The sequence below is a fragment of the Pempheris klunzingeri genome, chromosome 20 (genome assembly GCF_042242105.1).
Source record: "Pempheris klunzingeri isolate RE-2024b chromosome 20, fPemKlu1.hap1, whole genome shotgun sequence".
NCBI classification, from domain to species: Eukaryota; Metazoa; Chordata; class Actinopteri; order Acropomatiformes; family Pempheridae; genus Pempheris; species Pempheris klunzingeri.
The window spans coordinates 13,955,842-13,973,016 of NC_092031.1; the positions used below are offsets into that span (position 1 = coordinate 13,955,842).

Here is a 17,175-nt window from a genome sequence, read left to right on the forward strand (position 1 = left end):
CCGAACAAACACGCCACATGCTTTTTACTCTCTGGTGGTCAAAGGAGTAAAAAAAGTAGCTTCTGTTTTGGTTTTGCTTACAAATTACAATGAACAAGCCCAAAATTGTCAGACCGGAGGAGAGGTAAGAGAGCAACACGTGTGCTGTTTTACTAATCCCTTATGAAGAGTTTTCACAGTAGACAAGAAAAACTAATACAAATTATCATATATATGATTCATGATTGCTTCTCTGTGTCTTAACAGCCAGCCAGCACATGCGGTGTGGTTTGACAGAAAGAAATATGTCACCATTAACTTCAGGGTTCAGAAACCTAAAGCTGTCCAGGTTGACATCCAGTCAGACAAAATGATTTTATGGTGAGTTTCAACATAAGCAGCATTTTGTTTCCCTGTTAGTGGAATTTTTTTATTGCCCTCTATCTCTGTCTTGTCTAGCATACCTTTGTTTCAGCAAGTGAAATGATAAAGTAGGTAGTCCTCGCCTGCAAATTGTGTTGATTTTTTACTAAATTGTTCTCTTCACAACAGCTGCAAAAACGACACAGGTGATGTTTTCTACAATGAGCTGTACTTCTTCGACAAAATTCAAATCAATGTAAGCATCCACTTTGTAGGCAAGATGAGACCAGTGGAATTAATTTTACATGCCGTGTGATCAAATGTACAGTCAGTGTGATATTAAATACACGTATGTTTTTATCCTTTCAACGATTTAAAAGGACTCCAGAGAACGAGTCTATGACCGCACCATCAATATCTTGCTAAGGAAGGTGAAGCCTGATTATGCATGGCCTCGTCTCCAGAAGGATGAAGCTAAGGTGAGTCTGCACAGGGCGGAGATCTAAATGGATTCTACAGATCAATAGAAATCAATAGATATCATGTGAAGCAAGGTGTTGGTGCATCCCCTTTCAACTTTACTTTGGTAAATGAAAATTTGAATAGTGTTGTTTCTCCTTCTTTTTGCAGCCCAGCTGGATTGCTGTCGACTTTGATAACTGGAGGGACTGGGAGCATGAAGAAGACGAGGGAAAGGAGGAGTACGACAGATATGTGGATGTGAGTACCTGTAACGGAGGATCAGCAAAATTCTGATTGTGTGCAAGAGCTCAGGAAATGTTGCATGTACTTTGAAATAGTCACGGTATTTCTCTGATGGTTTGGATTCAGGTGTGTGTGTGAGTGAGTGCATGTAAGCACTTTCACCTTGCTTTTTCAGATGATCAGAGAAATGGCTTGCAGTGAAAAAGGAGCAGTACCAGATATGGGCGATCTGAGTGATGTAAGTTACCTTTAAAATGTGAGATTGATTATTTTCTTTCTTCCTTGCTCTACCTTGTTAATAAGAACTGATTATTACCTACAGGACAGTCTTCTGATAATATTAGCATGCTGTGACATATTACTCTATAAACTGAAAAATGAAAACCTCACCATCTTATTGACTATTTAAATGCTGACACAGACCACTTTCTTCCCCGCTACAGTCTGACTGAAGATCCTCTCTCCTGTGTCGGAGGCCACTGTGTCTGCGCTGCAGACACTGAAAACAACGTTATGTTTGCTGAAGCTTGTAATGTGCGCAGATGATTTCATGTCTTATTGTCCAAAATAATGTTTTTACATGAGTGATATTTTCTTCTATTATTTATTATCATATTCTTGTCCACTGTATGCTGACATATTATTGTCAATTTTAATAAAATAAAATTCGTTTTATCAGCCACAGTTTGACTCTCATTATGTTATGGTGCTATGGGGTTTTTTTTTTTTATGTTGATAAGCTTTTACTAGTAATTAAAAGGGTTCATAATGGATTATGGGGGTGAGCATCACATGGCAAACATGGCTGTTTGTATCAGTAACTCCAGAATATGGCAGTAATGCAGCAATAAGGATGCCAGATTTATCAACTCTCTTTATTTTTGGTACAGTGGTGCAAATACTCAAGAAACATGCAATGCGCAATAAGTAGGTTACTGTGAATAAAAATCTGTACATGTTAACATAACCAACATGTTTTTATGTTTTGTTTTTAATTGGGATTTATTTTTCATCAAAATGTTAGAAATGTGAGCAGGTGATGAGTCTCCTATAAAAAGGTGGTGATGTGTAATGAGTTTTTCCACCACTTGTTTTGGCTGGTGAAGGCTGTGTGTTATGTTCTCGTTTTGCTAATATGTAAAGCACTTTGAGTTGCCTTGTTGCGGAAATGTGCTATACAAATAAACTTGCCTTGCCTTGCCTTGCCCGTATAAACACTGTCATAATATTTTATGTGAGCGTATATACCATGTTCTAGCACGTTTTATACTTGTACTTTTATGGTGGATGTATTTCATCATGTTTAATACAACATACAGTTTCCCTATGATCAAGTCTATTTGTTCTGTTTTGCCCTACAAAACAAAATCACATTTTCGGTAAAAGTGAAAGAAATGTATCTATCCCTGACATCTTATTTTTTTTTAAAGCGTTTGCGTGATTTCTATCAAGCTTTAACAGCTAGGTCATGGTAATGGAAACGAATCCCAAAGTCGGTGCGATGAAGTTTGGACCCTGCTGCTAGCCGTACAGCTGACAGCTGCAGTTCATTCAGTTTCACTTACATTAACTCGTGTTCTGTAAGTTTTTCCTCAAAAAGACTCCAGCATGGCTTTTCAGTGTCAACGAGACTGTTACATGAAAGAGGTATGAAACTGTTTCACACAACTGTTTTATGTGCTGAACAGTTTAATAGGACATGACTCAGATGCAACATTCATTCCCTGCAGAAGTGATTAGCATGGTTGCTAACTGCTAGCTAGTTACGCACTGTAACTTGCGGGCCCACTATTAACTTTAAATGTAGCATTTTTTTATTTCATTACTGCTGTAGAAATAATTATTTTTACTGTATGTATGTTGTATGTTGTGGTTAAAATACACGCACGCACTTTTAGGCGTCCCTTTATTTTAACTTTCATGTAACGTTTTCATTTCATGGGTTTCCTCTTTAGTTTGTTACCTCTGTGGTTTCCTGCTGCCCGGCTGAGCTCAAACAAGAAGTCAATGGAAAGAAAGAAACTTTGAAAGGCTTCAACATTAAGCTTCAGGACACCATCTTGTTTCCTGAGGGTGGCGGTCAAGTAAGCTGATTTTTCACATTCGTGCTCCTCAAGACAGTGATCACCACTGCAGATATGTACATACATGACCATGTTGCTCATATGAGGATTGAATGTATCCGATCAGTTGCATAAATGCTCAGTAATCCAAAGCCATACTATATTTTATTACTCCCATAATCCCATGTTTTGTGTTTATCCTCCTGCAGCCTGATGACCATGGGCTGATTGGAGATGTCCAGGTTTTGAGGGTGACGAGGCAGGGGCCTGAGGCCATACACTTTGTGGGCTCACCTCTGGAGGAGGGTCATGAGGTGCAAGTGAAGGTGGACTGGGAGAGGAGGTTTGACCACATGCAGCAACACTCAGGTGAGTAACACCGTTTAGTTAGGAGTATTTCATTTACCAGTCTGACCTATGCATTACTATAATATAATGTAATTATATTGTTATTACACATTTGTTTTAAACTATGATCGTTTTTTTCCTCATAGGTCAACATTTGATCACAGCCTTGGCAGACACATTATTTGGATACAAGACCACTTCCTGGTACACCACCACTGCACAGATTCCCTTTCTTGTAACCGTAAATACTTGTGGGTTTACCCCTCTTCTTCTGTTTTCTTTTCTTTCAGGGAGCTGGGCCGTCAGAGAAGCACCATTGAACTGGACACTCCCTCTGTGAAGCCTGCCCAGCTCCAGGTCCTGGAGGACGCCGTAAATGAAAAGATTAGAGCCCATGTCCCTGTCACCGTTCAGCTTCTCTCTATAGATGATCCTGCTGTGGAACAGGTGCGAACACTGACATTGTATTCACTGGTGCTAAAATACAGTCCGCTTACTGTGTGATCATTGACTCAAAAGTCAAAGTCAGCTTACAACTTGACTTCATATGTGCGAGTTGTGCTTGTCAACCAGGTGAGGAGTCGAGGACTGCCAGAGGACCACGCAGGGCCCGTTCGGATCATTGATATCGAAGGCATCGATGTCAACATGTGCTGTGGAACCCACGTGTCCAACCTCAGTCATTTACAGGTTGACTTCACACACACATGCAGACATACAAGCACTTAGATGCAACTTCTGAAGCTGTAAAAGTGTACATGTTGCTTTACACACATTCATATGTCATATTTGTAACATTAGATGTACCCTTAGTGATTCTATTAAAGTATGTGTTTGTTTTTATGTATCTGAATTTTAGGTAATAAAGCTTCTAGGAACTGAGAAAGGGAAGAAAAACAAAACCAACCTGATCTTCCTGGCGGGAAACAGGGTTTTGAAGTACGCTGAGAAAAGCTACAGCACAGAGCGATCACTTGTGTCCCTCCTGAAGTAGGTTCAGTCTGAATTATTAAAACATTACCAGTGTGAGTTAAACCCGTTCAAAGTTTTAAGCGAAAAAATCCTTGTCGTTGTTCAACAGAACTGGACCAGATGAGCATGTTGAGGCAGTTGACAAGGTGCAGAAGTCTGTTAAACTGCTACAGAAAGTAAGAAACTGAAGAGAAGCACCACATCACATACATATGTTTGCTGCAATGTAACACATGGCAGATGGGCTCACTAACGGTAATGAACATGTTGTGGGCAGACTAACCTGAGCCTGCTGCGAGACATGGCTGTACTCATCGCTCAGAACTTTAAGAACGATCCCCAGAGAGGCAACTTCTTCAGCTTGCACAAGTAAGGCTCCTGAAGTTGAATGGCTTGTTCATGATGATGTTAAACATTTTCTAAAATCCACAGCAACGACCCAGACATCAATAGGAAGATTTGGTCATGTTTTAAGTACATGAATCAACATGAGTGTTTCAGAAAGTCTTTTTCTCTTTCTGTAGAAAGGAGGGTGACAATGAGTTCATGAATATCATTGCCAATGAAATAAACACACAGGTAAGATTCTAACCTAACTGCTTGGTTCTTGGTATGAGCAGTTAAATATTTTTGTTAAGCCTCGTCTTGTCTGCTCTTAGGAAACTTTAGTTTTCTTGACTGTTGGAGAGGAGAAGGGAGCTGGTTTGTTTGTCTTGGCTGGACCCAGTGGACCTGTGGCTGAGATGGGACCGCGGTAAGAGACACCCCAACATATTTATTTAGCCTCCACTTTGAAAACGTTAATGTGGGCTGGTACTGTATGATTCTCTGTGCTCTCCAGAGTGCTGGAGATTCTCCAAGGGAAGGGGGCAGGAAAAAATGGACGCTTCCAAGGCAAAGCCAACAGTCTAGCACGGAGAGGGGAGGTGGAGGCTTTGCTGCAGCAGCACTGGGAACAGCACACCAAAGAGGAAGAATAAAGCCAACGATTCAATGCAGAATTATTTTGTATATGATGGGAAACTATACACTTACAAGCCAATAATTATAGTTTACCTGACTGTCTTATCTATTCATAATTTGTACTAAACATTTGTACTAAACGTCCAATTGGGACTTTTGTTCAACACACACTAATTCAAGGGCACCTCAGTCTGACAGTTATATAATTCTTAATGATGAAAATCACTCTCTGCTCTGCTATACACTGACATTTTAGACGCATTAAACTTTTATTAACATTTTTCCATACTGATAAAATGACAACACCTGTTCAATAATGCTTTTATATATTTAATTTAAAACATATGTGAAATGTAATGTACAAAAGACAAGACACATGACTGATGTTAACTGAAATCTTTTAAGTTTTTAGCAGTATTACTTCGAGTGAAAATAGAAACCCCAGTGCACTGTAATGCAATCACATACAACAGTCCTGTAATAAATCCTGCCTTGGCGTAACTTGTAATCATTTAATGTTGTGAATCACCAGAATATTAGAAACACCTTACAGTACTGTGCAATCCAACACAACCTGACCACTAAAAACAGCCTGAAAAAGAGCTGAATCACCAACAAATTCTAAGTGTTAATTGCAATCGAGTGTTGTATTGGATTGCATTAAATGTACAGGAGGGTGTTTTCTCATCACTGTATGATAAAAGCAGTGGTACAGTAACAAATCACCAACTTACTGCTCTCAAATGTGTCACATTTAGAGGTGTAGAAAAAGTGTTCATGGTAAAATATTATGAAATAGTGCAAATGTGCAAGCACCCCTTCCCCATTTAGTAAGACCTTTATAAAATACTATAGGCAGTAGAAAAAGATATTGAGATGGTTTGGCTGTAGTTTTGCCCACTTAGTGTGATCATGTGGACACTTTGGATTTTCATACACAGTTCCTCTGTTACTCCTCCATTGTGGAGTTACAGTGTTGGTTTCACTATCTTCATTGAGATGTAGTTCTGGAAAAAGCAAAGGAGAACAATCAAAGTGTGGACGAAGTGCAAAACATACAGCCTCACAATTTTAAATCACCTGCTCCATAAGAGTAAATAAGTGAGCATGCACTTAAGGTTAAACTGGAGCAAATGACTTCAGAATATATGACATTCTTGACTGTCCTTACCGGTAAAGAGTACAGCAGGATGGCGAGGAAGAGAAGCACTATGAAGAGGATGATTAGTCCGATGAAGAGGCATCTGAACCTTCTCCACACGATGAACTTCATGGTCTTACATGGGTTGGTGAACCAAAAGAAGGACGTTTCTGGGCGTCTGATGGTTGATGATTAAAAAGGGAGAATGTATTAATTTATGTTCCCTGCAAAAATACACTTTTCTTCATTCTAACTGGTAGTTAAGAAAAATGGATGGGATGAGTTTTTGGAATAAGTTTCAGTCATTCGACTTACTTGGGAGGGTCCAGTTTTGGGTTCATGTTGGGATCGTCTCTACCTTTTCCTGCTGGTCTCTCGTCTGCGTCTGTTTCACTCACAATCTCCAGGGTCATCTCCACTTTGCCCTGGAAACACAAGACGAGCAAACATACTGAGAAAGATACAACACAATAACGCTGAGATCTTCTGAAGATTTTCAAATAAATTTTTCTCTCATTTTAAGTGAAACGAGTGTAAATGTGGAAACCTATCCGACCTACCAGCACAAATCTGGCAAGAAAGTACTGCCTTTGTTCTGTCACTTTTAACTCAACATTGTCCTTGACGTCTACTAAGAGCTGGAACTGGAGGTCAATTTTCTTCCCATCCAACTCCATTGTTAGTTCACTTGCTGTATAATACACATTTGAAAAAGACACTTCAAAACATGCAGCCATTTTTTCATACTTACACCCAGGACCTTCTTTCCATCCTGTTCAATGGAACAGGGCCACCAGCCTCTGACAGACTGCTGAGCAAACAGAGACTTGGCATTCTCCGTCTTGTGTGGAGCTCCCAGTTCCAGATTATCCATCATCGTCAGAGAGCACTTCTCTGGAGTCTTCGCAGCAGCAACCATATTGCGCAAATCCAGCTCCAGCGTGCCTGAGATCACAGAGATTTACACTGCAGTGGTCATAATTTTGTAATGGTGGTGACAGAGAAAATAAAACACTTGAAGGAAGTTTTCTTGCTTTGACTTTAAGTTAAACGTCTTACCAAGGTAATCGTCCAATGAGAATTTATCGTTATCCCATATCTGAACAATCAGCTTAGGGGGAATCCTGAATTCTGTCTTGTCAAGACTCCAGAAGCGCTCCTGTTGAAAAAAGAACATTTCTTCAGCTGCTTCTACAACCAGAGCCTTTTTTTAAATCTCGTTTTAAGCCAACAGGTCTGTAGTCCAGACAAACCTCACCTTCTTGGACACGAGGCAGAGTTGTTCAGCTGGCAGGTATTCAAACTCAAAGACGAACCTCCAGTTGAAGTTGCCGTCTCCGTCCAGGGACCTGTAGTGAACGTCGGTCTTCTGCTTGTCATCCTCCATGCCTGGCATCCATCTGGCAAAGGGAGCTACATGTGTGAGCATTCATTGTCCACTCCCAACAGGTCCTACAGTGGCCTACTAACTGACATATCATCCATACCCTTTGACATAGATGTCACTCATGTGCTCCCCCGTGATGCTGGTCTCATCTAAAGTCACATCTGTGGTGTTCCAGATGACAGCACGTAGGAAATACCTGAACATTTGAGCACAAGGACTGTTAACTCAGTGGCATCTGATTGTGAGCAGTGATGAATTACTGGCGCTTGCACACCACTTACTTCTTAGGCTTGCGTGGTGTGATTTCAAAGGGAGGTCCAGGGAGGCCAATGGTTTTGGGGAAAACATCCACCCACATCTGAAGACTTCCCTAAATGAGTACAATATATAGGTTTTACAAAATGTCGGTGTGAATGTGGACATAGACGGATGCAGCGTGTGTGAGCTGTGACACCGGACCTGAGAGAGATTAGGCTGGAAGGTGCTGTAAAGGGTCCTGGTCTCCACATGTTCAGGGACAAGTCCCTGTTTTCTGAGCACGTGAAGACAGAGCCGTTCTCGGGCCGGACCCAAGTGCTGATGTATTTCTTTGTTGTTCTCTTGATGTGAAAGCAAACCAGTCAAATTAGATGTGTGAAAAAGGTTCAGTCAATAAATTAATTCTATTATTACATTAAAAAAAAGTGCAAAAGGGTGTTTTGAACACCAACAGTTTGTGTGATTAGTTACCAATAAACACCACATTGTACCTCCTACCTATCATGAACCACTATGTTAGCATTTCATCACCATTACATTTTAAATCATTGACATTACCGAACTCAGCCAGCGTGTATTCTTTGCCATTGAAGGTGAGTGAGGTGCCGTTGTCTTCAGTCCTGGGCTTGGACAGGCCCTTTAGACGAGCCAGGTGCTCCAGAATCTGAGACGGCTTCAGCTGGTCCCGCCACTGGTTGATACCAGAACTGAGATGGCAAGAGACATAGATCGGAGAGATTAGTCATGTCTGCATATTTTTTTAAATGAATATCTATTACTTTTATTGCATTTAAATGCACCCCCCACCCCACAGATTTCCCTACATGCAGTAGGTCTGTGGCAGGCCACAGTAGGAGTTGTATCGGGACAGGAAGCGGTTCTCCAGGTCGATCACTGTCTCGCCGACCTTCTCGTCACGGCTCAGGAGATCATAGTCATAGACGGAGATTTTCAGGTCCTTGTCCTGGGGCAGGAAACACGTCATCTCAAACATCCTAAACGAAATGAGGGGAGTGTTTTATATGGCCTCTATCATATTCTCATATTGCTCAGATTCATCCATTGGTGTCACTTACCTTCCGAACATGGGGCTGGTGGTGTTGGGTATGTAATGGTCTCTGTCGTCAATTGTATTCTTTCCCAGGGATATCCTTATGTATGGATCACACTGAGCACGAGAGAGAAAACAAGTTCAAGCAGAAGGTGCAGACTGGACCGTGTTTTATCGAAATCTGTTGCTTTTATTGCTGCTGATACAGATTCATTCTCACTTGGCCATTATTGTCTTTGGGTTGCAGGTCTATGGCCCGGACCACATAAACCCTGACCAGACACTTCTGAGGTCCACTATCTGGCAGCTCTCTGAACTGACGGGGAGGGGGAGAAACGCCTGGGTCGTCTGGCAGAGGGTACACCTTGAATGAACCCTGAGGGTACAAGAACACACAGTCTGTAGTCCCTCTGGTAGTAAATTAGTCAACACAAATTAGTAAACAAGTGTTTATGTGCTCTGAATGGAGCCAAACTACCTTTAACTCTCCAACCACAGTGGGGTCATTGTCCCCATTTTCATTCTTGCCTCGCAGCAGTTTGAAGGTGTTGCAGAAATCGGTCAACCCTTTGAATTCTGGGACATCCTCTAGTTCGCAGTCATACACCTGAGAACACAAAGTCCCATTCAATCCATCTAGGAGAGAAGCTTCTGTACACAAGAGTGGTGATCATTATCTACACAGATGTGACATACAACAACAGTGAATTGACGCTGTAAAGTGTGCCGTTAGGGAGGAAATAAAGCTGACTCACTTTGAGGGTGTCATATCCTTTTTTGAGGTATGGGCCGCATTTCTCCTGGTCTCCAACTGAAGCGTAGAATTTGCTCCACCAATCGACTGTCTCCTTTTCCTAAAGAGGGAATCGAACAACTGTAATCTTCATATGTATATGGTTCTCTGCATTTGGTATAAAAATCTGACATCTCAACTCATATTCTCGTTTACTCTCACCTTCTCTGCACGCTTTGGAGAAAGGAGATGCGGTGTGACACAAAACAGAAAAGTCACAAGTACATACACATACAGCAGAAACTTAAATGCAAACACACAAACACACACACACAATATATACACAATAAGCTGCAAATATTGACAAGAAAGTGAAATGATGGTGAATGATGACGAAGCAAAGGTGATAAAGGAGGCCCTTGTTGCAATATTTACAATGTCCAGCCAATCTGAAAACAAGGGCGTAGCACAGGGTGGAGCAGGATGTGTAACTGCATTAAGGCCCTGGACCTCTAGGGGGCCCACTAACACCACCTGTACTTTCATTTGCTCCATGGCACTGGTGGTTTAGTGTAATGTTTTCACTTCGGTAATAGCAAATCAAGAGAATAAGAACTCTCCTATATCCCACAACAGACACACTTGTCAAGACTGGAGTTCCTGACCAAAACAGTCAATCTTTTCTAACTCTTGGCAGGAAACTAAAGCACATTTTCCAAAATCTCCAACTTTCGATTTAAGTGGAATATTCAAAAATGCAATTCCAGTAACATCATGTCAGTGATGCTTCAATAGCTAAATCCGCTTCCATGTGAGTTAGATTGCTGGGGGCATGATTTCCTCCAGGGCCTGCTTACATGTTACACCCCTGCTGTGAAAAAAGATCAAAATGTGCTCATTACGTTAGTGCCAATTAAATTGTGACACTTCCCATGTAGATTAATGGCATTGTGACATCATTAGGAGTCCTTTGTCAAGCTTGCTGTAGCAGCATAGATTAAGTGATCTCAGCCTTCCAGTGTCATTGGTGCCCAGCCTTGTAAATGATCAAGCTATAATAAGTAATCATACATACAAAATGAGAGGTAGGGGAAGCCATTTTGTTGACAGCAGCTGACATGCTGTACATGAACTGTAAGCCAGAGCAATAAAGTTTGTCAAATTTGACTCAAGTCAAATTCTGCACTTCTTAGTGACAAAAGGCAATTTATATTTAGAATAAACAGTAAAGAGCAACATATAGGAATAAGTTATTTTGTGGTACGGAGGTGGAGCTTACCTGAGCTTCTAGCAGTGGTCTTCCCTCGTCCATGGTAATAGAGACATGTTTGGAGGGAGAGGCCATCATCAGAGCCACTGTAAACAGTGTGAGGACAGCATGAGAACAAGGCCTTTTGTCTCTAAGTGACTATAATATTCATATGTATCATTACTTTTGGAGGACATGGCTCCCTCTGCAGTGATGACATACGGGTCACATCTGAACTCCTCCAGACTGGTGATGGTGCACTGGCCCACCACGGGCTTCCTGCCAAATGGACGGTGGTCGATGACCTTCAGCACGATAGGAGGTGCGTACATCTCGTCCTTTGGGAGGAGCTGGATGGAGAGTGTGGAGAACATGGCATAAAAAAAGTAGTACTGTGTAAAAGCTGAAAGACTTTTAATGAAGTGTTCTAACTAGTTGGTGCTTGTTTTTCATAACACGTCTTTTGATTTTGGCTAATATTTCCCTGTTCAATAGCTTTAAACTTCTGAAGACTTTTTTCTCCATTGTTTCCCCTTGTTTGCCTTAGTTCCACACACGGCCCCTTGCTTCTACAACCCTGCCATTACCACTTTGATGAAGAGGACGGAGCTGGGGAAGTTCGGGCTCCTTTTCATGTTCTTGATGACAGCTGACTCGATCCTCTGCCCTCCACACTCCACCACCAGACTGGGTGACGACACTGAGGCCAGCTGGTACGACTTCATGTTCCTCAGGCCCCATGCTAGAATCTGAACACACACACAAACAAAAGACACACACACAGGAGGATTTAGAGACATGTACAATATCGGTTGGTGGGGTTGAGTGTCTAAGGCTGTGTGTTACCTCCACAGCAGTGAGCTGCACCACAGGCCGGATGCCCTGAGGAACCATGTAGAGGTTCTCTGCTCTCTTTGGGGGAACGAGGGGAAGATCCGACTCACCCGACTACAAAGACAGAGATGGGAGAATACGCATTATGCCCACCTTAAGGTCTTTACCAGTAACTTAATCATACTGGAGTTTCACCTCCCAACCCTTCAAATAAAAGTCACCATCTAGGTAACGTCAATATGACATGAGGGGATCATGAAATATATTAGTAGACATTAAATGCTATTACAAACAAATTAAAAAGAATAATTAAACATTATTTAAGTGAACCATTTATTATGTCAGTCTGCCGATGATGGAGGTTACAGTAGGTAATACATTATTTTATGAAGTCAAACTACAGGTCTAGAGAGCATCGTTCATCACAGTAAAGTAGCCCATTATCCAAACCTTGTCTTTAAGGATGAGTTCAGCAGCCACCAGTGCCTCCCCCGCCTTGTGTCCTTTCTGGAAGATGGGGTGCCACAGCAGTTTGGGTTTCTTATCCATGTCTGGACTCAACTTCACCATTGGTGTGCAAACACTGCGGCCCAGGAGCTCATCTTTACCCTTGGCAAAAGATAACATGCTACAGTTATATTTTTACGCCATTAGATGAAGTTCTCATTTGATGAGACCATCAGTGTGACATTGTCACTCGAATAATTTTAGTTTTTGTGCCAACTTTATACATATATTTGTGTCCCTTTAGCAATTATCTGCAATAACTCCGTTTGATGCATTAAGCAGGTCTTCATTATATCCTACCACTTGGTCATTGTCATAGAACTCCAGTACAACATCCGGGGGGCGGTGAGCAATGCTCTGGGGATCTCCATGAATCTCCACATCATTGAAAATCAGAGTTTGGTCCCAAGTCGGGTTCAGTGTTGCCCGCAGCTTCTCTGTTGTCTTACTGACATGCAGGAAGGAGATGTGTGCATATGGATCTGCGAAGGACAGGAAATGGTTTAATGGTTATGTTTTCACATTCATCAGTTACGACAAGTGTTACACTGGCAATCATAATATTGATATTAGAAACTAATCATTTGATCTTTTTTTTTGCCCACCAAGTGGAATCTTACCAGAGAAACTGTCTTTGTCCATTGATGCCAAGTTCCGTGCCTGATAGACGTAGACACGGAGATGGTAAGTATGTGACCCTGTGGAGAAAAGAATAACATAATTCAGAGGCATGTATTTATATTTGTTTGTATGTATGTGTGTGATCATTAGTGTGTGTCACTCACTGTCAAAAGTACAGGACACAGTGGGTGTGTTGGCACCAAACAGCTTGGTGGCATCGGCCTTGGAGCCTCTCTCTTTCTCCTCAGTGTCAACACCCTGCAGAGTAAACCATCGGACATCTCAGCTTTTACCTGTCCATGCGTCACAGCCAAATAAAAACACACCATGGCACTGTAGATGTGTTTAATACATGAGTAAATATTTGAAAATATTTCGTGACTCAGTGAGCTCAGATCCGGTTCATCCTTTCATGTCAGCCCTTCCTCTCCTACTTACATTTGGACGGATACTTTCATGTCGCAGTCTATTTAAGCCAAAAAAAAAAGAACCAAACAAATGGTTAAAATGAAAACAAAACAGTTATTGTCCTGTCTGTGCTCACCAACGCCCCCTCCAGCTGGAAGATGGCGGATGCTCCAAGCCGGTCCTCTGGTGCCATCTTTCGCCTCCAGCGCCGCCGCCGAAACGTATCTGATGAACGCTCCTTCCTGTGGAACTTCCAGCCAATCAGAGAAGAGAATTCCCAGCCCTCGGGGTCACCTTGGTCTCGCCTCTGTGAATACATGAAAACCAGAGTCATACAATCACTCGTGTAGCAAAACTATAACTAGTATCCAGAGATGCCTGGAAATCAGCTTCCTGCTGTCCTTTTGTGCTATGCTGACCTCCACAGCTGCTCCAGCAGGGAGTGGAGCTCTCTTTCGAGGTCGAACCAGCCTTCTCCTGCGGTGGACATGGTACACCTTCTCCGCAGGGACCCAGGACAGAGGCTTGTCATTTGGGGGAATGGTGACTCCATACTCCCAACCTGTGGAGTGCACACAAACAATTTTCATGTGTTTCATTCTTGGTTGGATACAAGAGCATATGTTTTAAATTTTACCATGTGAGTTTAATTTATTGTCATTATTGTTGTTGTTATGACCTAGGAAAGAGTGAGTATGAGCCTTGGAAAAATAAATCAAGAGCTGTAGAAAAGACACATCCAACACAGTTCAGTAATTTTGGTCCTGTGCTCCCTTTTTGAATAATTATGCCTACAAACAGCTTGGGAAAACACCACTCTCTCTAGATTCGGGATAAATGTCCGCACCTTGATCATCCACAGCTCTGTTGTCATCCACGGTCCACTTGTCCTCCCACATCCAGCCTGGAGGACAATCAAACTCTTCGGGGTTACGGCTCTTCTCTCCATTCTGTGCAACACAAAACCTCAGTTAGCTGCACAGGTTCAGTTTTTAATTTGTTGTTTTTCATGTCATTGTCACGTGTTTACCCGTATATTATATATCATATTAAAATAAGTTGGAGATTGCTCTTCCATCATTAGGCATCTGCGGGAACCCTGAGTGGAAATGATAATCCAGAGCAGTTCCCACCAAAGTCAAGAAGGAGTGAGGTCTGGGTGGCATTCATTCATTCTTTGTGTGATATTTAAAGCCATCTTGTACATTATTTGCATGTCAGTGTGCTGTTCTCACCACATCCGTGTAGGGCTCGGAGGCAGCCTTCCACTCTCCCCCAGGGAAGCGAGTCTCGTTTTGGAACACCTCGTCCATGAATTCAGTGTGTCCTGCGTCTGCCTCTGTTAACAAACTGCAGCACAAAGTCACAATACATACATCATATCTGTGTGAAATGTGACAGCACATTTTACAAAGGCTACTTTAAGCTGGAGTTTGGCACCCTGCAGTGGTATCTCCTGGTACATTTATGCATGCCGCAACTTTTGTAAAATGGCACTAGTGTAGCGTGATAGATGTTGGGAGTAACTGTTGGCCACAACTCAGTGGAGGCTTTTATTTTATTAGGGCCCGAGCACCAAGCGGTGCGAGGACCCTATTGAAACTGTGTGGGGGGAAAAATGTGCAAGGGAGGAAACGAGCCAGTACCCAAGAACCAAGAGGTGTACGGACCTCATAGGCCTCGAGCAGGTAGGCCTCGAAAAAATACGTGAAATGAAAAAAACCAGGAGACCAGGGGGCCGAAAACATAGTTGAAATGCAAGGAATTCTTCTTCTTTTTTAGGCAAATGAATTGCATTTTTGGGGGCCTAAACATGCACGAAAAGTCATGAAAGTTTGCAGAAAATTCAGTCGTGGTGAAAAATTACGTATTTCATAGGTTTCGCAAATGGGTGTGACAAAATGGCTCTGTAGCGCCACCTAAACTCAGCCCCGGAACTGCGTTTTATGTACATGTACAACATTCGGAGGGTTCATATATCTCTTCAAGGCGAACACAAAAAGTCTCTTGGAGCAATGATCTAAACCCAACAGGAAGTCGGCCATATTGGATTTTTCACGCATTTTTGGCGATTTACAGGGGACGTAAATGAACGAACTAGTCCGAGGGGGTTCCAGCGATCGACTTCAAACTTGGTCAGCTGGTAGAGAAGGCATCAATGATGAAAAGTTATTGAAAAGTCTCTACAGAATCTTTAACGGTTTGGGCGTGGCGAGCTGTCAAAATTCAGTGTCTCACCATGACTCGCCATGAAACAGGAAGTTGTTAATAACTTGACTGTACATGATCCAATCAGCACCAAACTTGACGTGTCTGATGAGAGTCCCGCCCTGAAGACGTCTACATGTCAATATTCATTCACAGTCACAGCGCCACCTGGTGGTGACAGGAAATGCTATGTTTTACATTATGATGGCTCAAGACCAGCCAGTTGATCAGATCCACTTCAAATTTGGTCAGGGAAGCCTCAAGATGTTGATGTTGGTCTGGAGCGAACACTGTGAGTCTCCATCAAAAGCTGTTGCCGTGACGACCAGGCGATTTCGATAATACATTTTCCTTTGCCATGAGCATTAAAAGTGCTGTAACTCCACTGTACAAGGTCCTATCTTCACCAAATTTATACCGTTTGATGACTGTCCAGCTCTGCTATAACTTCAGCGTACATTATCCAATCTCTTTCAAACTTGTCACGCTTAATAAGAGTCCCAACCTGAAGACATCTAGATGCCAATTAGTGACCACAGTCATTGTGCCACCTGGTGGCAACAGGAAGTAACACATCTATGGCAATGATCATTTGATTTGCACAACATTTTCACAGTGTAGTCAACACTTCATATACTGGAATATGGGACGTGATTAGTGGCTGTTCTCTGGCGCCACATGGGAACAGGAAGTGACGTGTAACACCTTCACGCGCTGTCCAACATACATGAACATTTTGAGCCGCATGGAAGGGTCAGAGTCCGGCACAGGACGGAGTCTCCTGAACACGTAGATGTAATCTGAGGTCTCGACCTGGTGAAATGAGCACAAGAGAAGTGTTTCTCTCTCCCTCCTCTGTCATTTTAACATGGCAGTCAATGAGGCGTTCGGTCGGTGATCCCGTCACTCCGAGGCTCGTGGGACGTGGGACGTGCTGCGTGCGTTTCTGTGTGTTGTGAGTCACATGACTGCGTGTCCAAAGACTTAAGCTACATTTTGAGTGATAAACTGTGATTGTGGGTGAAACGGTTCGGCCAAACCAGTGAGTTAAAGACAAAAGTTTCATGTGATTTTTCCGCTCCTCCACACTCTAGCGATGACGTCACCCACTCTAGCGCGGCCACATACACACTCATGTAAAATGAGAAAAAGTTTAAAAATGTTTTAAAAGACGACTGTGATGAAGTGGTGAATGGCACAAAGGAGGTAGAGGTATGTGCTGAAAGAGGGAGAGATGATGAATGTTTTAAAGCTTCAATGGAGTTTCTAGCTAAAAGCATGAAGGAGCTGTGAGGGCTAGAAGTCGGGTGAAGAAATGGGAATGTTGAAAATTTTTCAGATTCATTTCTATGAGGAAATAAATAAATCGGACATTTTTAAAGTTT

The 17,175-nt window shown here is 42.3% G+C and overlaps 2 protein-coding genes across 2 annotated transcripts in view; one reads left to right on the plus strand and one right to left on the minus strand.

The window, feature by feature from the left end:
• Nucleotides 1–5,890, plus strand: LOC139220337 (alanyl-tRNA editing protein Aarsd1-like). Its single transcript, XM_070852416.1, has 17 exons — nucleotides 1–124; nucleotides 247–360; nucleotides 532–598; nucleotides 723–821; nucleotides 973–1,062; nucleotides 1,223–1,285; nucleotides 3,003–3,131; nucleotides 3,320–3,479; nucleotides 3,605–3,662; nucleotides 3,749–3,905; nucleotides 4,032–4,148; nucleotides 4,318–4,448; nucleotides 4,540–4,606; nucleotides 4,708–4,799; nucleotides 4,955–5,009; nucleotides 5,090–5,184; nucleotides 5,272–5,890. Exons 1-17 carry the CDS (start codon nucleotides 90–92, stop codon nucleotides 5,408–5,410), a joined length of 1,668 nt encoding a protein of 555 aa, XP_070708517.1. The 5' UTR covers nucleotides 1–89; the 3' UTR covers nucleotides 5,411–5,890.
• The window catches only part of LOC139220336 (myoferlin-like), a 27,994-nt gene continuing 16,644 nt past the window's right edge, over nucleotides 5,826–17,175 (minus strand). Inside the window, exons 27-53 of the mRNA XM_070852415.1 lie at nucleotides 14,818–14,932; nucleotides 14,430–14,532; nucleotides 14,002–14,144; nucleotides 13,719–13,889; nucleotides 13,339–13,432; nucleotides 13,174–13,251; nucleotides 12,854–13,035; nucleotides 12,497–12,655; nucleotides 12,059–12,160; nucleotides 11,800–11,961; nucleotides 11,397–11,562; nucleotides 11,243–11,319; nucleotides 9,986–10,084; nucleotides 9,709–9,837; nucleotides 9,451–9,606; nucleotides 9,256–9,347; nucleotides 9,004–9,174; nucleotides 8,738–8,886; nucleotides 8,381–8,520; nucleotides 8,203–8,291; nucleotides 8,022–8,117; nucleotides 7,793–7,934; nucleotides 7,594–7,693; nucleotides 7,286–7,479; nucleotides 6,850–6,959; nucleotides 6,565–6,712; nucleotides 5,826–6,400 (exon numbers count right to left, since the gene is read on the minus strand). Coding sequence (XP_070708516.1) covers nucleotides 6,362–6,400; nucleotides 6,565–6,712; nucleotides 6,850–6,959; nucleotides 7,286–7,479; nucleotides 7,594–7,693; nucleotides 7,793–7,934; nucleotides 8,022–8,117; nucleotides 8,203–8,291; nucleotides 8,381–8,520; nucleotides 8,738–8,886; nucleotides 9,004–9,174; nucleotides 9,256–9,347; nucleotides 9,451–9,606; nucleotides 9,709–9,837; nucleotides 9,986–10,084; nucleotides 11,243–11,319; nucleotides 11,397–11,562; nucleotides 11,800–11,961; nucleotides 12,059–12,160; nucleotides 12,497–12,655; nucleotides 12,854–13,035; nucleotides 13,174–13,251; nucleotides 13,339–13,432; nucleotides 13,719–13,889; nucleotides 14,002–14,144; nucleotides 14,430–14,532; nucleotides 14,818–14,932 — 3,406 coding nt within the window. The 3' untranslated portion in view covers nucleotides 5,826–6,361. The remainder of the gene's footprint in view (nucleotides 6,401–6,564; nucleotides 6,713–6,849; nucleotides 6,960–7,285; nucleotides 7,480–7,593; nucleotides 7,694–7,792; nucleotides 7,935–8,021; nucleotides 8,118–8,202; nucleotides 8,292–8,380; nucleotides 8,521–8,737; nucleotides 8,887–9,003; nucleotides 9,175–9,255; nucleotides 9,348–9,450; nucleotides 9,607–9,708; nucleotides 9,838–9,985; nucleotides 10,085–11,242; nucleotides 11,320–11,396; nucleotides 11,563–11,799; nucleotides 11,962–12,058; nucleotides 12,161–12,496; nucleotides 12,656–12,853; nucleotides 13,036–13,173; nucleotides 13,252–13,338; nucleotides 13,433–13,718; nucleotides 13,890–14,001; nucleotides 14,145–14,429; nucleotides 14,533–14,817; nucleotides 14,933–17,175) is intronic.